Below are 19,548 nucleotides of genomic sequence, written 5' to 3'. Positions count from 1 at the left end.
CCGTAACAGTGCCAGAGAAGTTTAAACGGGGTAGGGTATATAATTCCAGCCTTAATGTCTTTGCCAAGTTTTCTCATAGCTGCAGAAAGAAGCCGTTGTCGAAGTGCTTCCTGTTTGTGATGTTCTTTGCCAAAATAAGGCTTCTAGACTGCAGTGTATACATTTTTGATATTGTAGCATTTATCCAGTGCTATATCCTCTTCTAGGAAAGGTAATATATTGTTCGTATTTGGGTAAGACGCACTTCAGACAACGGTTAAAATCTCCCATCAAAATGAAAGCACCATCACGATATGTATTTGTGTGCCTACTCACTAAGCGATCCTGCAGAAAAGGTCATCCAGTTTGATTATGAGAGGTTTCTTGTTTTGTTTAAGCCTTCCTTAACTTTACATTGCACCAGGTAGTCACTGGGAAATTTAAGAATGGTTTATCATTATGTATATCATATATTTGGCACAAAATAATGAATTATCAGGTTTGAATTGAGAGTGGATTAAGAAAAACCTGAGACAGGTGTTTTTCTCAGCTGCTAGTGCAGCTCCATTTATTGCAACATATTTTATGGGGGTGAAGATGTACACCATAGACTCTTATCACCTGTTAGGGATGTAAGGGATCCACTCTCATCCCAGCATGGGGTCTCCCTGTGACATTCGCCAGTAATTCCCTTGCCTCTGCGCTCTTTACATGTTCTCTGCCTTGTATGGGAAACCGAGTTGGACCTTACTGGACTACATGTTATTTGAGGGTGGCCTTTGTCATGTAGTTACAGGTAGGAGTAAGAGTGTGCTAAGAGGCTATTTTTAAATTATTTTTGTACATCCTGTCAATGTTGAAAGGCCGTCAATACATTGGTATGGCCATATGCAATGATCATGTGACTGGAAATAGTGACGATTGATGTCTATATCAGAGCACAGAGTATAATTAATTCATAGCAGTGTGCACACCCCACTTAGGTTTGTGTGACCTAGAATGACTCGTCTGCATTCCAGGAAAGCTGTCTACCCACACAACACTTTGAGGTTTTCTTAAGTCCTGAAAGGTTTTAGGAGCAGATAGCTCTCAGTAGACAAAGGATTACACATGCTGGAGAAAGCATGTGTAATCCAGATAATCATTGTGCCACTAAATGGAACTAAGCCATCATTTTGGTCTTTGCTCTGAGGCTATTGGCTGTTTTAGCTGGGTAATTTTCCTTTGGTTTTGTCACTCCAGTCACGTGAAACCGGTTAATCACACCTCATTAGATTGATAAAAAAGATTCAGCATGCTCTCTGTCGCCAGATACTATTTATTGCCTCTTGAGTTTTCATCTTTGCTTGTTTGGATAAGGGCCAAACGCATTCAAAGGTTTTGTAACCTATGAAAGGTCACTTACACAAGCTCTTGTCTTTTTGCCAGGAGAGGGTAATCTTCTCATTGCCTTACACAACTGAATGCAAAAAGGTACTGGTGAGGTGGTTTGTGAAACCACATAATAAAAACCTATTATGGCTGATCTGAAGTGTAGGGCATCTTGCATTGGACATTTTTTCCAGTGTTCTGTAGTTTTTACATGTTTTAGTCCACATCATGTGTTTATGTTGACAGAAGTCTTTAGGGTGAAATTCAAAAGATAAAGCTGTCAGTCAAGGTTTTTTGGTGATCAATGGGGACCATGGTGTCAATTAAAAGATCTGCTTAATTTGCAGGCCAGCTTTCTTAAGCACCCTTAGTAAACAGACCTGAAATATACAGAGGAGAAAATCATTGAGAAGTATATGACACAGTATGTTGGATAGCTTTTAATGACCTTGACCTTGGTAACTCTAAAAATGTAAGGGTAACATACATATATAATAATAGTACTAACTAAGTGGGACTGCCCATGATCATGAAAAAGGTTTCTGACGTGAAAATGTTTACTTAAAATTCCCTTTAGTATAACATTTTTAGTGTGTGTAATTATGTGTAAAATCTGTAAAGCATGTTCACTTAAAATCACTTGAAATGTAACTGATACAAGAAATGTGGAAGAAGTGGCACAAGATATTTTTCTGACATTAAGAAAAACAGTTCAACTGTTTAAAAAAAAGAATAAGATTTGAAAATGTCTGCATATATAAAACATCCACATTTTTTAAAATTGACACATTTTACCCTATAAGAGATGGAATATTAGGAAATTTGAACACAATTTGAACACCAAAAACGGTTCTTGACAAACAGCTTTGTATTACTGAGTGCCCCCAAGCCCCTTAAGTATCATTACAGTGAGCTTTAGCACATTCTTTGTGCCATTATGAATACATCTATTACATTTCATGAAGATAAACTATTCACGCTAGCAAATATGGACTGCTGATATTCGATTGTCCATTGGCAGCCTTTTTTGCTGAGCAAGCTTAATGGTAGGTTAACATGTTAGATAAGTACAACCACACAAAACAGCTGGTACTTGAGATACTGCAATGTTTCAGTTATAGGTCCCCCTATGGATGACATTATACACAATTTGAAGTGCTTCCAAGGAATGTGGTTTACATCACAAAATATTGGCCATAGAGTTAATAGAGGCCACGCCTTAAAGTTTCATAACTTTAAACGGTTTGGCAAGTCAAAATTCCTTTCACACCTTTTTATCAGCACGGTCTGGAGATGAGTCGTGCCAATATCGGATTAGGTGCCTACACCCAGTTAGTTTTTCCACCCTGTTTGTGTAATTAAATGGAAGGAAATGTTGGGGGTGGAAATTGGTAGTTATAGGCCCATTTCATTTGGGAAAGAAGAATTTTTAATCATACCACTGCGGGGTCAGATAAGCCACTGACAGGCTAAAGAGTGTTATTATAAGGGTCTGACAACGTGGAAATGATCTCTACAGAGATACACCTGCAGTGGTGGGTAGAGTACTGAAAATTGGTACTCAAGTAAAAGTACAATTACCTCCTTCAAAATCGACTTGAGTAAAAGTAAATATTCCAATTGGAAAAGTTACTCGAGTAAGAGTAAAAAAGTACTCTGTTTTAAAGTTACTCAAATTACAAGTTACTTTTTTGTGTTGGAGTTTTTGGATCAATGCAAAACATAACATGAGTATTCAGGAAGAATTGCACTCTTGAAACATTTCTTCACAAGTTGCTTCATTGTATCATGTATTGTTTTTCATTACACGTCTCATAGATCACACATACATTACTTTTAGTTTTATTATCATTAAACCTTATTACACGCACACTTAAAGCTGAGCCAACCAGACAAGACTACATACTGTAAATCTGATATCAGATCAACTCCAGAGATGTATACACACACACGCAGACCGTTTTTTATTAACCATACCAGCGCTATTGATGTGATAAATAATTTTAACATACTGTAGCCTAGGTATAGCCTACTTGTTTGTGCCCTTGCATATTATAGCAAACGTACATTCGGACGTTAGCTGGCAACTATGTCAGTCAGTCAAACAAACTGCTAACTTTAACGGTGGCCATCTAGTCGTTACGCTAGCTGCTAACATTCTAACGTGACTACTGCAGCCAATGTAGCCTAACGTTAAATGGAAACGTCTTAGCAGTATAGAGTTTTATCAGAGACTATAGAAGTACCTCTATACTCTTTGGTTTTATGTGCAATAGTTTGCACTGCGCCTTGTGCATAGGATGTGAGTTTGTAAAATGGTAAAGGATGTCACATTTATCTCCAGGACTAGCTGCAGTACAGATAAAACGAATGCAACTTACCTGAACATGTTTGCGAAGGTTCGATGTGGAGTTTTTGAACGCTATGAAATGACAACAATGCTGCGACCTGTGGAGGGCGCGTCGATAACGCATAGCTAACTGACCTCTCCATTTTTACCCTCTAGTTGCCGTGCGCTTGTATTCCAGTAAACAAAGATATGTGTACTTTTATCACAATACTCATTTTAATGAAAGCACAGTGGAAATGTAACGGAGTAAAGAGTAGAATTCTAGTTCAAATATTTACTCGATTAAGAGTAAAAGTGCAGACTTTATAAAGGAACACAAAAAGTACTCGTTACCCGAAAAATTTACTTTTTTACTCATTTGCGTTCCTTGTAACGCGTTACTACCCACCACTGTACACCTGTATTATCTGTTTATCTCCAAAACTCCATAAATCAGTGCCTAACCCCGCCCATTAGTGTTAATAGCGCGCAGCTAAAATAGGGAAGAAAGGGCCTGCGTGTTACTGCCACCATTGATGATGAGTTAGAATTAGAATTAGAGCTTTTGGTTCACGAGTTTACAGAAAACTTAAACCTCGTCCACACTAAATATAGTAACGCATACAAATGTATCTGTTTAGCCCATTTGTCCACACTAAAACGACGTATTCCGACACTGAAAATTATGCTTTTCATAAAATCTTTGCTTTTTAAGGGTTGAACAGTACCATAGAGGTGCCTTTCCCTTCTGTTCAGTGCGGGTGCCTTAAATTCTGTGATTGTTATTTCATCCTTTTTACACCGTGATGCCAGCGTTACTTCTACGACATTCCATCTAATGTTAGGAAGGGGACACTGTCTGTGAACATGCGTTTATTGTGGACAGGGACGTTTGGTTGTAATGGCACTGGGGGTAGCTTGCGCTCAAGAGGCTACAACGTCAAAATCAACATGGAAGGTGAAATAAATATGCTGCTCTGTCTCTACAATTTCATTTAGTTTGTGTACTTTGTTTTTTCGTTTGTTTCGTTACTAAAACATAATTATGCACACTTTACGCATATCCTCCCATCTCTTTGCGACAAACACCCACTTTCCCTTATACTCTCCCAGCAGCGGTAATCTGCATTTTTACTCAAGTGCACCGCCTTTGTAAATACGGCTTTATGTCTTTAACCGCTATCTGCGCAGAAATTACACCTGAAAAGGGCACATTCTTGTTAGTTAGTGTCTAGTCGATTGGTCTATCGTTTGGTGCTGAAGGAGGCACTCACAGGAGAATTGACTACAGGCACTGAATGGCAGAGAACGTAAACATGCTTATTATAGCGCCTCCCTAGACTTGTGCAAAGGTGCTGGAGTATACACTCAAAGGAGTCGTGCGGAGTCTTTCCTAGTCAGGAACCAAAACCTGCCCAGACACTTTTATGTAAGAAAGAAACAACAGTAATCTTTTCAAAAACAATAGGGTGCCATCTGCTTGGACCCCTAAAAATGATTATGTCAAAGCAAAAAATTAAGACCCATATCACCTAAAGCTACAAGAAATTAAAAAAGCTATTGAAGGAAGTCTATACTATAAGAAACTGGTACTCTTTCCATCATCAGTCACAATTGATAGTAATTTTCACTACCAGAATTAGAGACTCAGTTAGGCTAGGGTGATCGATCAGGAAACAAGGCTTGATCATTGCATTTGCAGTTGGAAAGAGTATGGCTTCACAGGAATATTCAGTAGTCTGAGCTGTAGTAGTCAGAATATTCAAAAGTCTGAGCTGAAGAACCTTAACTGGGAGACTGGCAGAGGGTGTTAATCAATGTACCCATCCTATATGGATATGCAGCCACACGGGACAAAATGCTACAATAATCAGTGTCGATTATTTGGAACAGATGGTTTTCACAGAGAATGTAAAAGATTAACAGTAACACTATAACATTACATGTAGACATCAAGTCTGGATAAACATCCAACATTCCTCTCAATTTAAACAGAGTTTACACATGGAAAAAAAAAGATATGTTAGAAATAATTCCTGTTTAACTCTAAATCTGATTCACTCTTTCACAATGTAGAGAGATTCCGTCTTTCTTTCTCTCCGGCCATAGGCAGATCATCTGCAGGGCTGGAGAGCAACTGGAGACGCTAGTTGGCAGAAACAAAAATTCACTTTAGTTTTTTTGCAAGTTTACGCATGTAGTTACACAGTTCCCTTGACCTACCCATTCACAAATGCAATAATGGATCCTCCCCCTACAAAGCCAATGCAATCATAAGAACCATATAAATATTATACATATCCACTTAAATCTGGCTCAACCATCACTTGAATGTGTTCCAAGTCACTTTGAGACTCTGTTAACCAATCTTATTTACCACTAGTTGTGCAGTGTTTCCTTATGAATCTTAAATATGGCTATGGTATAGGTAATGCTATTCAGTCTATTTAACCTCCTTTCAGCATATGCTTTCTAAGGACAGGTTGCCATTTAACAGAGCAGAATACAGTAGTTGGACAAGTGTAGCTACATTGCATGCGGATAGCCCATTTGAAAATAAAAAATATTGTTGTAAGTAATTTTATATTCATTGCCCATTTGCTTATATTGCGCTTGTGAGGAGACTAATTGGAACTTACTTTACATTGGCTCTGATATGTCACAGGACAGACTGCATCAGTCAGATCATTGTTGATGATGATTGCTAAATCACCCAATTTGGACTATGCTCTGGGTTTGACATCTATTAATCTACTGGTGACAAAGACTTAGAAGTAGAAAATCTTTGGACATTGATTGCATTTCAGAGAGGCATGATTCCAACTCACTATTATATGAGGGCATTGATAATTTTATGCAGACATACTTTTTTTTACTAATCAGAACAATTGCATGATACATGTCACAGTATTACACTGTTATCCAAAATATAATATGCAGAGATCTCATTTTGGCCTAGTAGCTTTTTTGGGCATGAAGTATTTAACAAGGAAACCACTGCAAAGCAACCTTCACAAATGCTTCATTACTTTTACTTTCAGTCATTATCAGTTCAATCATTATAGTGATTTACCTGCACAAGTGTCCCTTTAGCATAGTAGAGTCGGTAGAGCATTGTCAGGGGGATCCAAGAGAGTGAGGAAGCAGCCAGGAACCAGCCGAACCCATAAGCCCACCATGGGTAAATATAAGTGTTGTTGAACTTCAGGGGGCTATACCTTATCAGAGAGAAAACAAACGTTCCCTTCGAAAAGAAAACAGCAGTTTATAGTTTCGACTGAATCTTTATGTATTTAACTAGCATCAGGTTTAATATTTTTTTTGTGAGAAGTTGATACCCCCTATGGACCAGTATATATTGTTACTTCAAAGCATTTTACAACATACTGGTTAACATAAACTATGTAAGACTTCAGGTGTGCCACCTAAGCATTATCTCTTTTTGTAGTAAGAGTTTCTCAGATAAACCACATTTACAGTGCAAGGTTTCTACGCAATGCTTTACAAAGCTTGAAAAAGTGACTGGAATAGACAAATTCACTCTAATAAAAGCCTTATAAATTAAATTACATTTAGAAAAAAATATTACATTCCATAATGCAGTGAATGAAAGGAGCATTTGTTGGTGAGTGAGGGCAGCGGGGAACAAACTCACTATGCAAACAGTTGGTGTGATATAGAGCCAACAGTACTTGATAAAGGGCCAAGGCCTGTAGCCAATCATATCTTCAAGGTTGCCATAGAAGCGCTCAGCACCTTACACAGAAGACAGATGAAATGCAAGATCAGAAACACTTGATGGCGGATCATCAGGTGGATCTTTTGAGTTTCAAATTGTAATTGTATTAAACAAGTAATATTTGTGAAATCTTGACATGAGCACTAAATGTAATTGTCTTGGAAATGAAAAGGTAGACTGAAATGTTGCCATTTTTTACACAATGCACCTGAACATAAACTCTGTGAAAAAATAAGGAAGGCACACATCTAGCCATGCTTACCATAAACCCAGCCTATAGACACCGACTGGCAAATAGCCAGAAAGAGCAGAGTGGCACCACTGCAGACATAGTGGTCAAACAGCTGTAGGATGTAAAGCCCACCCTGTAGGAAAAAGGGATCAAAGATAAATCTCTCCTGCACAAACTTGACCATAGTACACATACATTCGTCTAGCAACCCTGTATAACAACAAAGAATGTCACCTCAGTGACCATAAATAGGCCAAACAGGAAGCTGAGGGAGCACAGTCCCAATAGGAAGAGTTCCCTGTTGTAGCCATGCCTGAGTATGGTAGGAAACCTGTCTGTCAGCGATGTCATGACGCTCTCTAATCCGGCAAACTACAAATCACAACAGACACAGAAAAGGGACGGTGGGCATGGATATTGGGGAAGTGACATGTTAGATCACTGAGAGGGCCTGAAAATGATGGTCCTAACCTGGCTGTCCACACCCAAAAGGATGATCATGGTGAAGAAACAAATGGCCCAGAGTTGTGGACAGGGCAGCAAGGTCACAGCCTGAGGGTAAACTATAAACACTAGCCCGGGACCTATGTAGGTAAGGGGTAGGACATGTGCACATGACACAAAACATACAGAACAACCAATGCAACCAGAAATGCAATCAGTTACAGATAAAACATGATATATACTGGCCATTTATTAAGCCATTAAGCTGGGATGATCAGAAGAGTAAGTGATTTAAAGTCTTACCAGACTCAGCTACTAAAGAGATGTCGACACCTTGCACCTTGGCCATGTATCCGAGTACAGAGAAAATAGCAAAGCCTGACACAAAGCTGGTTCCACTGTTCAAGATGCAAAGGTAGAAGGAATCTCTGAAACACATTAGGAAATATACAAATTATGCATTACAAATAAACAAAGTTTTATTTCAACAGTAGAATATATATGTTAGTACAAAATATTTTTTTTAGATATACAGTATTTCACTTAATGCATAGTGTTTCAGTACTCATTCTATATGTATAGACATAAGCTATGTTTAAAATGGGTACAATTAAGCAATTAACTTCCAATCGTGCCCTATGACATGAATACAAATGTTGAGCAGGCCCAACATTTGGCAACAGGAAAAGATCTAAGTGATTTTGTAAAAGGGTTCATTTTTAGGCCACGGATGGCAGGCGCTTCAGTCAAAAAGACTGCTCAACCGGTGTATCAATATGAACAGTGACTTAAGTGACACCTGCATAGATCCATGGGAAAGCCATCAGTAAATAAGGTTGGAAATTGTGGTCAACAGCGCACATTTGATGACTGTGGTGCTTGGGCATTAGTCCGATACGTTAAGGGAAAACAAAAGTAAACTCTTCCTCAGGTGATTGAGAATGTCAATGCAGGATGTGATCAGCTGTGCCAGTAAGAACAGTCCGTCGACAATTGAGTATAGAGGGATTTTATAGTAGGGTTACGGTGCAGAAAACCCTCATCACAAAGATTAATGCACATTTGAGAATTTAATCGTGCAAAAACCATAGGCAATGGTCTGCAGAACTGTTCAAAAAAGTGACATGGTCAAATAAGTCATCCTTAACCACAGTCTCCACAAGTGGGCGTGTGAATGTGTGGTGCACACCAAGAGAACGGTACACACTTGAGTACTCAACCCCTACATAAAGGTGATCCAGTGGCTTTGTTATGCCGTTAGGGGTATTTTGCTGCCACGGTTTGGGTCTACTTGTCCCCTTAGAGGGAAGGGTCACTGCAAATCAACACAAAGTTTGAGTGATCACTGTAATCCTTTTATGAAACATTTTTATCCAGATGGGAGTAGACTCTTCCAGGATGACAATGCCCCGATCCACAGGGCACGAGAGCTCACTGAATCGTATGCGATGGCCTTAGTAGTCAACAGATCTCATGGCCTTAGTAGTCAACACTCTGGGAGAGTTCCATCCCTCCAGTATAGTTCCAGAGAGCATCTCACTAACAAACTTTATGTTGGCTTTCCTTTAATGTATCACCTGTCTATATATAGCTACAGTATAGAAATATGTTCCTATAGTAATAGGTAAAGAGGAGGTTAAAGTCCAATCCTGCACACAAGGTTTCTACAGAAACCACAGCGTTTTTGAATGAAAGTTCCTGGCCTTTGAAGAAACCATTAGGTGCAGGATTGGAATTATGTTGACCTCCCCTCTCTCCCCTTCTCACTCCCTCCCTCCCTCTGTTCTATGGTGATCTCAACATGTGTTTCTCTCGGTCTTGGCTTTAAAGGTGACTGTGTGTCAATCTCTGCATGCATATGCCAGTTATTTTCCGTACAACAGTGTTATTACAGCAAAGACCCTTGTGCACTTGTGAGCTTGATCGGAGCGGTAGGAAACACAAACAATGTCTCTTTCACAATGAAAAGCTAAATCAACATGACAAGACACATCTGTCTTGGTCAAGAGATCAATTCAGTTCAAACTTCACAACACTGTTGTCATATTAAAGAACATCCCTCCACTATTTTTATTGAAGCGAAGACGCTCCAATATGCCCCTGTCCCAATCTGTTTTTCCTCTTATTTCCATTCATCACTTAAAATCAATTTAATGTTAGTGCAATATAATAGGGTATATAATTGGCCACAGAAAATATCCTGTGGAAATTCCCAAGAACATGGCTAGAATCAGTAGAATTATAAAAAATATATATTTCTACAGAAGGGCAGTGTGTAAATCTATGCATGCATATGCCAGTTATTTTCCCTAGTGTTATTACAGTAAACACCCTTGTATGCTTGTGATTTTGACCAGATGGGGAGGGAACACAAACAGTGTCTCCATCACAATGAAGAGCTTAATCAACATGACCAGACATATCAGACCTCATCAAATCTCCTCCAAAACACATTTTTTATTGAACACGATTCCATATAATTTTTTTCTCCCTATGTTTCCCACAGCTGTTCATTTTGTTTTGGGTTTAGCCTGGTCTACTTTCAGCATCTCAGGTAGTGAAACAACATGGATTTTCCAACACTTTGGTTTGTCAAATGATGCAGTTGGTCCATGTAAAGATATTTATCTCCTATGTGAAAATGTAATTTGTTATACTCTTGCAGCCACACACGCTGTTTCTGCTTTGTCATCTGCTTTGCCTCTCACCAGTTTAACAGTGGAACTGAATCAGATAGGCTATGACAATGCAGCATCAATGTCATGAAGCCAACATGACATTCCTGCCTTTCCAAACTTAGATTTCTAAAGATTAAAATGACATGAAACGATTGGCTCCCACAACAAAAGGCTAGTTCCAATGCAGAAAGATTAGAGATTGTGCCCCTCAAACTCTATCTGAATAGTTTTGACATGTTTATTAGATGAATCACTTATAAGGCCTGTTGTTTTTAATCAATGCTTCCTTATCTAGCAGTTTTGCGAGAAACAGCTTAAAAAAATAGCTAAACTCTTGAAATGTGCTTACTTTGACACTATGACAGACTAGTAAGTCAACAACTGTCCTAATACAGTCAAACATCAAGCAAGTGCAACACAAGACAAAGCAAGACGGCAAATAAGCTACTTACTAGTTCGGCAGACAGTAAAAACCGGGTGGCTTCAGGCAAACCTACATAACGCAGTAATATGCCTACAGACCCTGGTTTGGCAATGGTACGTAAGCGATTCTCCTTATTAAAAGTCATTGTAGGGCCCCATTTTTTTTAAGCTGTTATTTTGGTAAAACTGCTTATCCTAACCCTAACCCTGAAGTACAATTACTGCATAATGCCACTTTAAGACATTGTGAAGAAGTGCTGTTTGCTTGATCTGTGGGTTTTACTTTTATTATTTTTATTTGTTATTTTGCGCCTGTTTTTTTGGTGCAGCTCCTCCTCCTAGCGCTTTGGACATATTGACATTGAACGGGCGATTTTTCTACTACAGGTTTTACCAAGCTAGTGGGGTTAATTTTAACTGAGGTTGAAAGACCACAACAATGCAGTTTTACGTGGTTAACTATAAGCACAACTCTGCATTGCCTATGTGTTGTTCTGAACCTTTGAGACCTGTACCTCAAAGTTGTTATAGTTGGGCAAGCGTAATGATGGATTTGCTTAACTTTATGTATAGGCTAGCCTACATTACATCAGCATTGGGACAATTGAATGCTGTATCACAGACAGACAGAATTAACATGAAGGTGCGGTCCATTTATTTTTGTAGTACTAGCAAAGATGACTTATTAGAAGACAGCATGACTAGAAGCAAGGGCGTAACCACGCATTCTTTGTCCCCCAATACTGAGAAAGTACCAATCTGTCCCCCCCAATATACAACAGAAAATATGTTAAATATTTGTTCTCCTTTTATGAACCCTGTCAATGGATCGGTCTCCCGTTATGTCCTATTTATTTTCAATGTATTTCCGTTTGTTAAGAAAAACATAAGCGTGTGACTCCCCCCTCCTCACTTGTGTTTGAATCCACCTTGCGTCGTTCTGCGTTGTCATGGTTACCTAACACTTTTCCAGACAGTAAGGAAGTTGATACCGAGCTTAATGTGTAAGCAGATAACACGTGTAGCCTCATAAAATCAGAATATAGAATGATAGATCATAAACCAGGGGCACCTTGCAACCGATTTAGTGAATTTATTTTGTTTAATTTTAAGAGTTAGAAATAAAATAGTCCCGAGAAGCACAGGACTCCCGCCTGTATGAGATTATTGTGGCAAGTGCATGGATTTGGTCGTGAGTGAGCCTCGCGAGCGTGCAGTGATAACGTCTAGTAAACAGGCTAAGGAGACTGTCTGACCCAAGCTGGTGAAGCTGCCATAACCAGATGCTGGATATAAAGGTAAAGCACATGAAGTTTAAAATAGTAAAAGAAACTAAATTGTTAAATCATCACGAGCAAATGGTAGATGTCGTTGCTCTCTTGAATCATGCCTATTCAGTAGCTCCGCCAGCTATAACTAGCTAGTGAACTCTAGCCTACAACGTTAACCTACTCACTTGAGCTGCAAATCCCTATCATGCTAAAGTATAATTAGCACCTTTCTAAGCAGTTGTCTTCAAAATTTGTATTGTTATTAATGTGTTAATTTCTCTTTAAAACCCACTAGAGGACACTATTTAAAAGGATATTTTCAAAAAAATCTTATGGGGGAGCATGCCCCCTGACCCCCCTAGTTTTGCTGGGTAACAGGAAAAATAATAGGTTTTATCTAGGAGCTTAGCCGACCCAAAATATGGGAACCTAGATTTGCCCCTGCCATGAAGGTTAGTCGCTGTTCTTCTGATAAAATGACAAGTGGTAACAAGACAGACATGCTGAAAGCAGTGGCCAGACTAGACAGGGACATGCTCTGGACATGCGGGTGATCAGGTGTGAAATTTGAATGTAAGACTAGACAGCCTTACAACATTAGTTTTAATCTAGGCCTACTATTCGCACATTTAGAACATAATATCTCAGAGATATTACACTATTCCTTTAGATGTGAATTCAAGTGGTCAATGTAGTCCTCGAAAAACTATGTTCTAAATGTGCGAATGTTCATATAAAAATATATAATTGTAGGCAATTCACGTCATTTTTATTTTTTATTTGGACCCCCCCAATGTCTATACCATGGTTACGCCCTTGACTAGAAGGACACTACAGTCTAATCGAATTCTAATGTAGGCCTTTTTCAAAGCAAGTAATCTAAGAATCATTGATATTCTTTACACTTTAGATCGGTTAAATGTCAACCGATGGACTTTCTTATATGTGTCAAGTGGAAACTACTGTTTCTGTCTCAACCTGTGTGAAAATGATGCATTTAGGTGTCAGAATTTAAATTAAATTCCCAAGGGAATTTTGGCTTTACCCGAATGTTTTTAACTCCTAGCAACCCCGGATGTTTTCATCTCCTAGCAACGCCCTGTAATGAGGTACGTGACAATAACAAAAATTTTCTCACACTCCCAGTGTCACCATAGAGGTCATACCTCTAATAATGCATCAATTTGAACTTAAACACAATTAAGTGCCCCAAATGTGTTTAGCTCCTAGCAATGCCCCTGTTCATTAGGAAAGGCAAGGCAGAGGAAGGCAAGTGTATTTATATATACAGTATAAGGCTTATATATATTGGGGTGTCATCAGCATAGCTTTGATTTTGTCTTCAACAATAGGCCTCACTAACACTAGGATTGCTGTTTTGCCTGTAACAGTATTAAGGCATATGACACTTAAAACGTTAATGAGAGCTGTTTCTGTGCTGTGATTAGCATGGAAACCTGATTGAAAGTTGTCAAAATAAACATTAAGAAAGTAGTTAGTTGATTCAAATCTACCTTTATAATGATTTTGACAACAAATGGTAGATTGAATACGGTCGTTCCTCATTTTTTAGTATGGAAGCATCTAGATTATTCTTTTTAAGTAGGGGCTTCATAACAGCTGTTTTTAGGGAGTTTGAAAATGTTCTTGTTCTCCCTCCAGTGGATGTGGTTGGGCATTCCCCCTCTGTTTAAGCTTGTCAGGGCATTTTATTTGGTTCCACATAGTTCTAGTTATTCTTGTTCTAGTTTCTTGGTGTTTTCCCCTTGTTAACTCTGTATGGCAGCCGAGGGCCGATCAGAGGACCCCAAGGTCATTGGGTGATGGAGAGGGAAAAGATAGTTGTCGCTCAAAACTTGTCCCTTTCTAGCTGTTTTCTGTGCTATTTGGTCTGACTATTCACTGTGATTCCAGAATAGGCTGAAATTGAATACCAAATGAAAAACACATTTTTGCAATCCAGGTGTTGAAACTAAGCTATCCAGAAAACAAAAATGTCACCATGCAGTAAGTGGACCACTGAGAAAAGTTTTTCTGGCTCAGTTAGTGCATAGAAAACTTCCTTAAAAACTTCTTGGCGGTTATACTGTTCTTTGTAAACGTAATTTGCACCGACATGATGCGTTCAATAGATTTGTTTTAACACAATTTTTCAAAGACTTTTGTGTGCCAGAGAGAGCAGCATTTGGCAGGCAGCATGTAACCTTCCCTTCTCCATATACATGCCTAACTACAGAGTTACCAAGAATGAGGGTTGTGGGTTGAACAGGTGTTAAGAGACACCTTTCTTGTGTTGTGGTTTGGTCTTTCTACTTCCAGTCTTTATCCTGGGGAATTCCTCTTCCAAGTCTCTCAGGCATTTAAGTCAGTTGTGCAGCCTAAGAGGTTGAGGGATTCCCCTGGACTACCAGCACTGCTGTAGTTTGCAGATATGGCTATATTGCTGTTGGGGTTTACAGGTTTGGCTACATCTGAGTTTACCTGTTTCAAAGTTGTTACTGACCTTTTTGCGTTTAGTTTTTTTGGGTCTGGCACCTTGCCTGTGCGAAAGGTCTGTACTCACATTTGGGTTTGTTAGATTGATGCACTCCATTGGCAGTGATATCAGCCTGTTGGGGTACATTCTCTGCATTTCCTGAGAGAACAGTGGCTGTACTCACGTTGTGTGATGCATGTCGTGGTTCATTCCTCTTTGATAAAATTACATCGACCTTTGATTCCAAAACGGTAATCCTCGGTAGTAGTTAAGCGCATTTTCCACAGCGGCTGGTTCCTCGGAGGAAGGAACGCATTTTGTTTTGTTCTAGGTCCTAGGTGACTTGCTTGCAAGTTATTGCCAATTGTCTGAACTAGCTCCTGTTCAGTTATCTTTTTTTAAACTAGCCACATATATTCAATGTAAATATGCACTGGTTTCACCAACTTTGTTATCTTAATTTATGAAAATGAAAATAAAAGAATCTAGAAAGAATGTAAATGACAGAAAAAAGAAAGGTCAAGCAGGAGCATTGTGAAAATACTACTCTCTTGAGAGCATGAAGTAAACATTAGTGCTTGATGGCAATGTTTGGGTCCTGTATTTTTTTAAGCTGATATTATGGTGAACCTATCTAAAACGAGCCTGGATGCCAGCCCGAACTTTTGAGGTTGGGAAGTTCGGTCTGGCATCGCTCCGTTGGTGAGAAATTATGGTTGATCCAAAACTGATCTAGCCAATCAAATTGTCAGGGTGGGCTTCATACGATGATGGACAGATGGCTTGAGTTGAATTAAAATTAAAATTGAAATCGTACCAAGATGGCAGAGTCTCTGGCGCCTGTTAGTGGGAAATATTCTATGGGAATTAAGCTATCTACACAACTTTTTTATGTCTACATTGACTCGGTTAGTTGTGTATGTGCAACACGAATGTTGCAGAGTATTGTAGGTCTTAACTGAAGCTCTCTAGCCCTTTATTGTTAGGTTATTGCTAACGCTTAGACCAAAAATCCATTGAAACACGTAGTAGCTAGCTACCCTCGCTGCTAATAAGTATAACGTGAGCATGCATATCTCACAGATATTGACAGCGCATTCATTTTGAAAGAGGAACAGAGAAACGTGATTAAGGCATTTGTCGATCGAAAAGATGTTTTTGCCGTCCTTCCTACGGGATCTGGTAAAAGTTTAATGTATCAGATGGTCATACTACGTTGCTCTGATTGGTTCTAGGTATCCAATTGAGCGAAGAGGCTTTTTCTTTCCTGGTTCGTTGAAACACTCCCATAATCACAGCTCAATAGAGCATTATCAGACTCATATTCTGACTAGAATTATGAGTATGACATCGTCAGGCTAATCTAAAACATGAGTGTCAGATGTTTGGACAGGGGTGCAGATTTCAGTTGCTGTAGGCACTTTTTAAACCCCTGCCCCTTGCCCAGTTGGAATCCAAAGGAATGTTTGCAGACAACACAACACACAAATATGGCCCACCAGCTCCCAGCTAAAATCTTAAGCAATAGTTTGGTGGAATTTCAAGGTTTTTCATGTTCCTTGAAATACACCCCAAAGATTGGAGAGGAAACACAGAGTATTAGTCTGGGTTTGGATCTACATGCTGATTACTCACTTGTAACAATCGTTGTTGTACTTGTTGTAACTTCCCAGGGACGTTAAGTAGCCAAGGCATATGGCGTATGAGAAAAATATTTGTGTCCCAGCATCCATCCAAACCTGGGAGAGGGAAATCAAGACCAAGTTCTTCTACAGAGAGTCTATGGTGGGACACGAAATGACAAATTCTAGAATAATCAATCTCTCAGATGCTTACCTGTGGATCTGCTAGTCGAGCTGGGACTGGGTTCAAGTAAAAAAAGATGCCATCAGCAGCTCCAGGCAGAGTGACGCCACGAATAAACAGCACCACCATCATGACATAGGGGAATGTTGCAGTGAAATATGCAACCTGCTCACAGAAATGGAACAAAAACATTTGCTTAAGGACAGGGGTTAGATTTAGCAGGTCAGTTGTAGGTTTGAAAAAGATGCAGTATGCAACTTTTTCTGAGGAAGGCTCAATGGAAAGCTTAGCAAAATTGCATCCTTGGTAAACTTCTTATACCCTTGCCCCAAAAATATATCATACTGAGAGCTTTTGAAAGGACATTCTAAAGCGTTTTTGAAATTGACCTAAATGGGTTAATTTGGTGGCTACCAACCAATCTCTGAAAGACAGCGTAAGTAGTCTTTGCATTGCAAGGTGGACCTCAGTACCTTGCCAGAAGACTTGATCCCCTTCCAGATACAGAAGTAAATGATGGTCCAGGCCAAGAGAAGGCAAAGAGCTAGATCCCATTTTATGCCTCCAAGTTGGTCAATTCCACTGGAAAGCTTAAGAACTTTGTACCTGTGTGCAAGATCACAAAAGAAAGCTTAGTGACAGTACACAGTGTAAACAGCCAGGGTTTACCAAAGCAAATTTACTGTACACATATAATTTCTGGGCAGTGCAATAACCATATAAGCTATTGAAACATAAGTACAAAGACATTTTTGTGAATTGTTTGAATATGAAAAGCTGAACAGATTACTAACATGCTCATATACCTGCGGTCAGTCCTCCTGAACTCTTAAACTCTGAAAATCTTACCAACTCGTATTTCTCTTTATAAACATTTGCAGATCAAACAGAAGACAGGTTGACCTACTGTGCTGTACTACAAAGGGGGTTTTACCTACTCAGATTTAACTCAGGGTTGTAAATGGAATTCAGGGTCTGATTGCCTATGTTGACCTAGTGCCTTAGTGTTGACCAACGGTTTGAAAATTTGATTAATTGAACAGGGTTATTAAACCGAGGCAATTGAATCGGGTGGCTACAGCAAATAAATTAAATCATAGTCAAATGTTTTTGTTTTCTTTCATCATCTATCCCAGTATGGCACAAATGCATAGCCTCTAGTTTGGAGTCCAGTCATCATCAATCAATGACAAGCTACTGTGTTGATGTGGGCTGAATGTCACTTTCTTTCGTCATGGCTTTCTGTGACACTACTAGGCTAATTGATTAATTACAATGAGTTGAAAATAGGGAGAGTTGCAACTGAAACTTTTCTAATGGGAGGAGATTTTTTAATGGTCTGAGTTGGCTGTAAAGGGGCAGTGAGTGTGACGCTTAGGGTGCATTCAGTCTAGAGCTTTTAGTGTAGACTGGAGTCCGCTTGAGAGTGTAAGAGTGTTTCATTGATGTGAAAGCTCTGAATGTGGGTGCATCCTGAACCTCAAATCCTCCAGAAAACAGGGTCTGGGGTATGGTTCACCTGAAGTGCTGTTTGTATTTTAAAAGCTATCTGATCTAAACACTATTTATGACCAATGATGGATCCAAATTCTCCCACAATGAATAAATCACAGTGAAATGTAAAATCATTTCTTAACATGTGATTTTCTAAAACTATTACAAGTTAACAAATAGTGACTAGAGCAGCGTTAACGTTACATCGCAAGTCATGCTTAGATGGTGTGCATGTATGTATGCTCTGCAAGCAAAGCTGCAAATGATTCTTGCATTGCGGCTTGTCTCCACAGAAACCTTCTTATCCGAGAAGCTCACATAATTTACGGCTTTCTATTTTTCTTTCCTTATTTTGCGTCGTAGCTTAGCGATATTGATACTAATGCAATGTGAAAAGAAACCAATGGGGTGTAAGCAGGGACGTGCACAGGAATTTTGAAGGGCCATTGTCTGACCTGGAAAAAAGGGGCAACACGTTAATTTTTGTCACCACGTTCATTTTTGTCACGCCCCCTCCCCCTGGACGCATATTCTGTCTATATCACTTGAAACTCTGAAATTGTCAGGGTCGATCACTGCCCACCGGCGCCACCCCCCAAGACCCCCCCCCCCCCCTCCTTATAAATACATGAAGTTATTAGCCTCCTCCTGTGCACGTCCCTGGGTGTAAGGCTCTCTGTTCCCAGGAACATTTTACTTGGGCAAACAAGGAGAAAAACATAATACACATCCGTATCCTGATGTTGGTCTGAAGAGATTTACCCCTGTTTTATATCCTTCACTGGATTTGCCATTGGTCCCCTGGTTTCCCCCTCACTCCTGCATGCTTACTGTATTTGGTTAATAGAAGATGGCAGGACATTCGTCTTTGGTCATCATTTTAATGTTCTCAATGGGAGGAGTGCCAAGGTTCTCAGTTGTGGGTAAATCTTTATAAGGTTTCCAGGAGCATGGGAAAATGTTAGTCCTCAGTCTGCAGTGACTCCCGCCCAGCTGGAATCTGGTATAGCAAACAATATCAGTTGCCTGGGGCCCCAATGCATGCAGGGCACATGGAGAACAGGAAAACAAGCCACTCATAGACTCGAGATACATTACATTAAACGCCATTTTGCTGTACCTTGCTGGTAGTTCAACTGCATTTATATTTGCATGGTGATCCAAGCGTTTTTTTGCCATTTTTTTTTTGCAGTTAACTACTACAAACAATTTTGTGTCATTTTGTTGGAAGGAATGATTATTTTACTTTTTTTACCATTGCTTTCCTACTGTAATTGAACCCCTTTGGACCAGCCATTCCCCTTTC

At 39.4% G+C, this 19,548-nt stretch overlaps 1 protein-coding gene across 1 annotated transcript in view; it reads right to left on the bottom strand.

Moving 5' to 3' along the window:
* Positions 1-5,196: 5,196 nt before the first annotated feature.
* Positions 5,197-19,548, bottom strand: part of LOC308370796 (sodium- and chloride-dependent GABA transporter 2-like) — a gene marked incomplete at its 5' end in the record, with an annotated part of 36,509 nt that continues 22,157 nt past the window's right edge. The window contains 10 exon segments of the mRNA XM_080845511.1: positions 5,197-5,825; positions 6,753-6,923; positions 7,335-7,435; positions 7,681-7,875; positions 7,878-8,022; positions 8,122-8,234; positions 8,398-8,522; positions 16,578-16,681; positions 16,779-16,913; positions 17,222-17,354. Coding sequence (XP_080701637.1) covers positions 5,745-5,825; positions 6,753-6,923; positions 7,335-7,435; positions 7,681-7,875; positions 7,878-8,022; positions 8,122-8,234; positions 8,398-8,522; positions 16,578-16,681; positions 16,779-16,913; positions 17,222-17,354 — 1,303 coding nt within the window. The 3' untranslated portion in view covers positions 5,197-5,744.

Source organism: Sprattus sprattus, assembly GCF_963457725.1.
Source record: "Sprattus sprattus genome assembly, chromosome: 10".
NCBI classification, from domain to species: domain Eukaryota; kingdom Metazoa; phylum Chordata; class Actinopteri; order Clupeiformes; family Clupeidae; genus Sprattus; species Sprattus sprattus.
The sequence above is the reverse complement of the archived record's forward strand: the minus strand, read 5'-3'. Positions and strand labels throughout refer to the sequence as shown.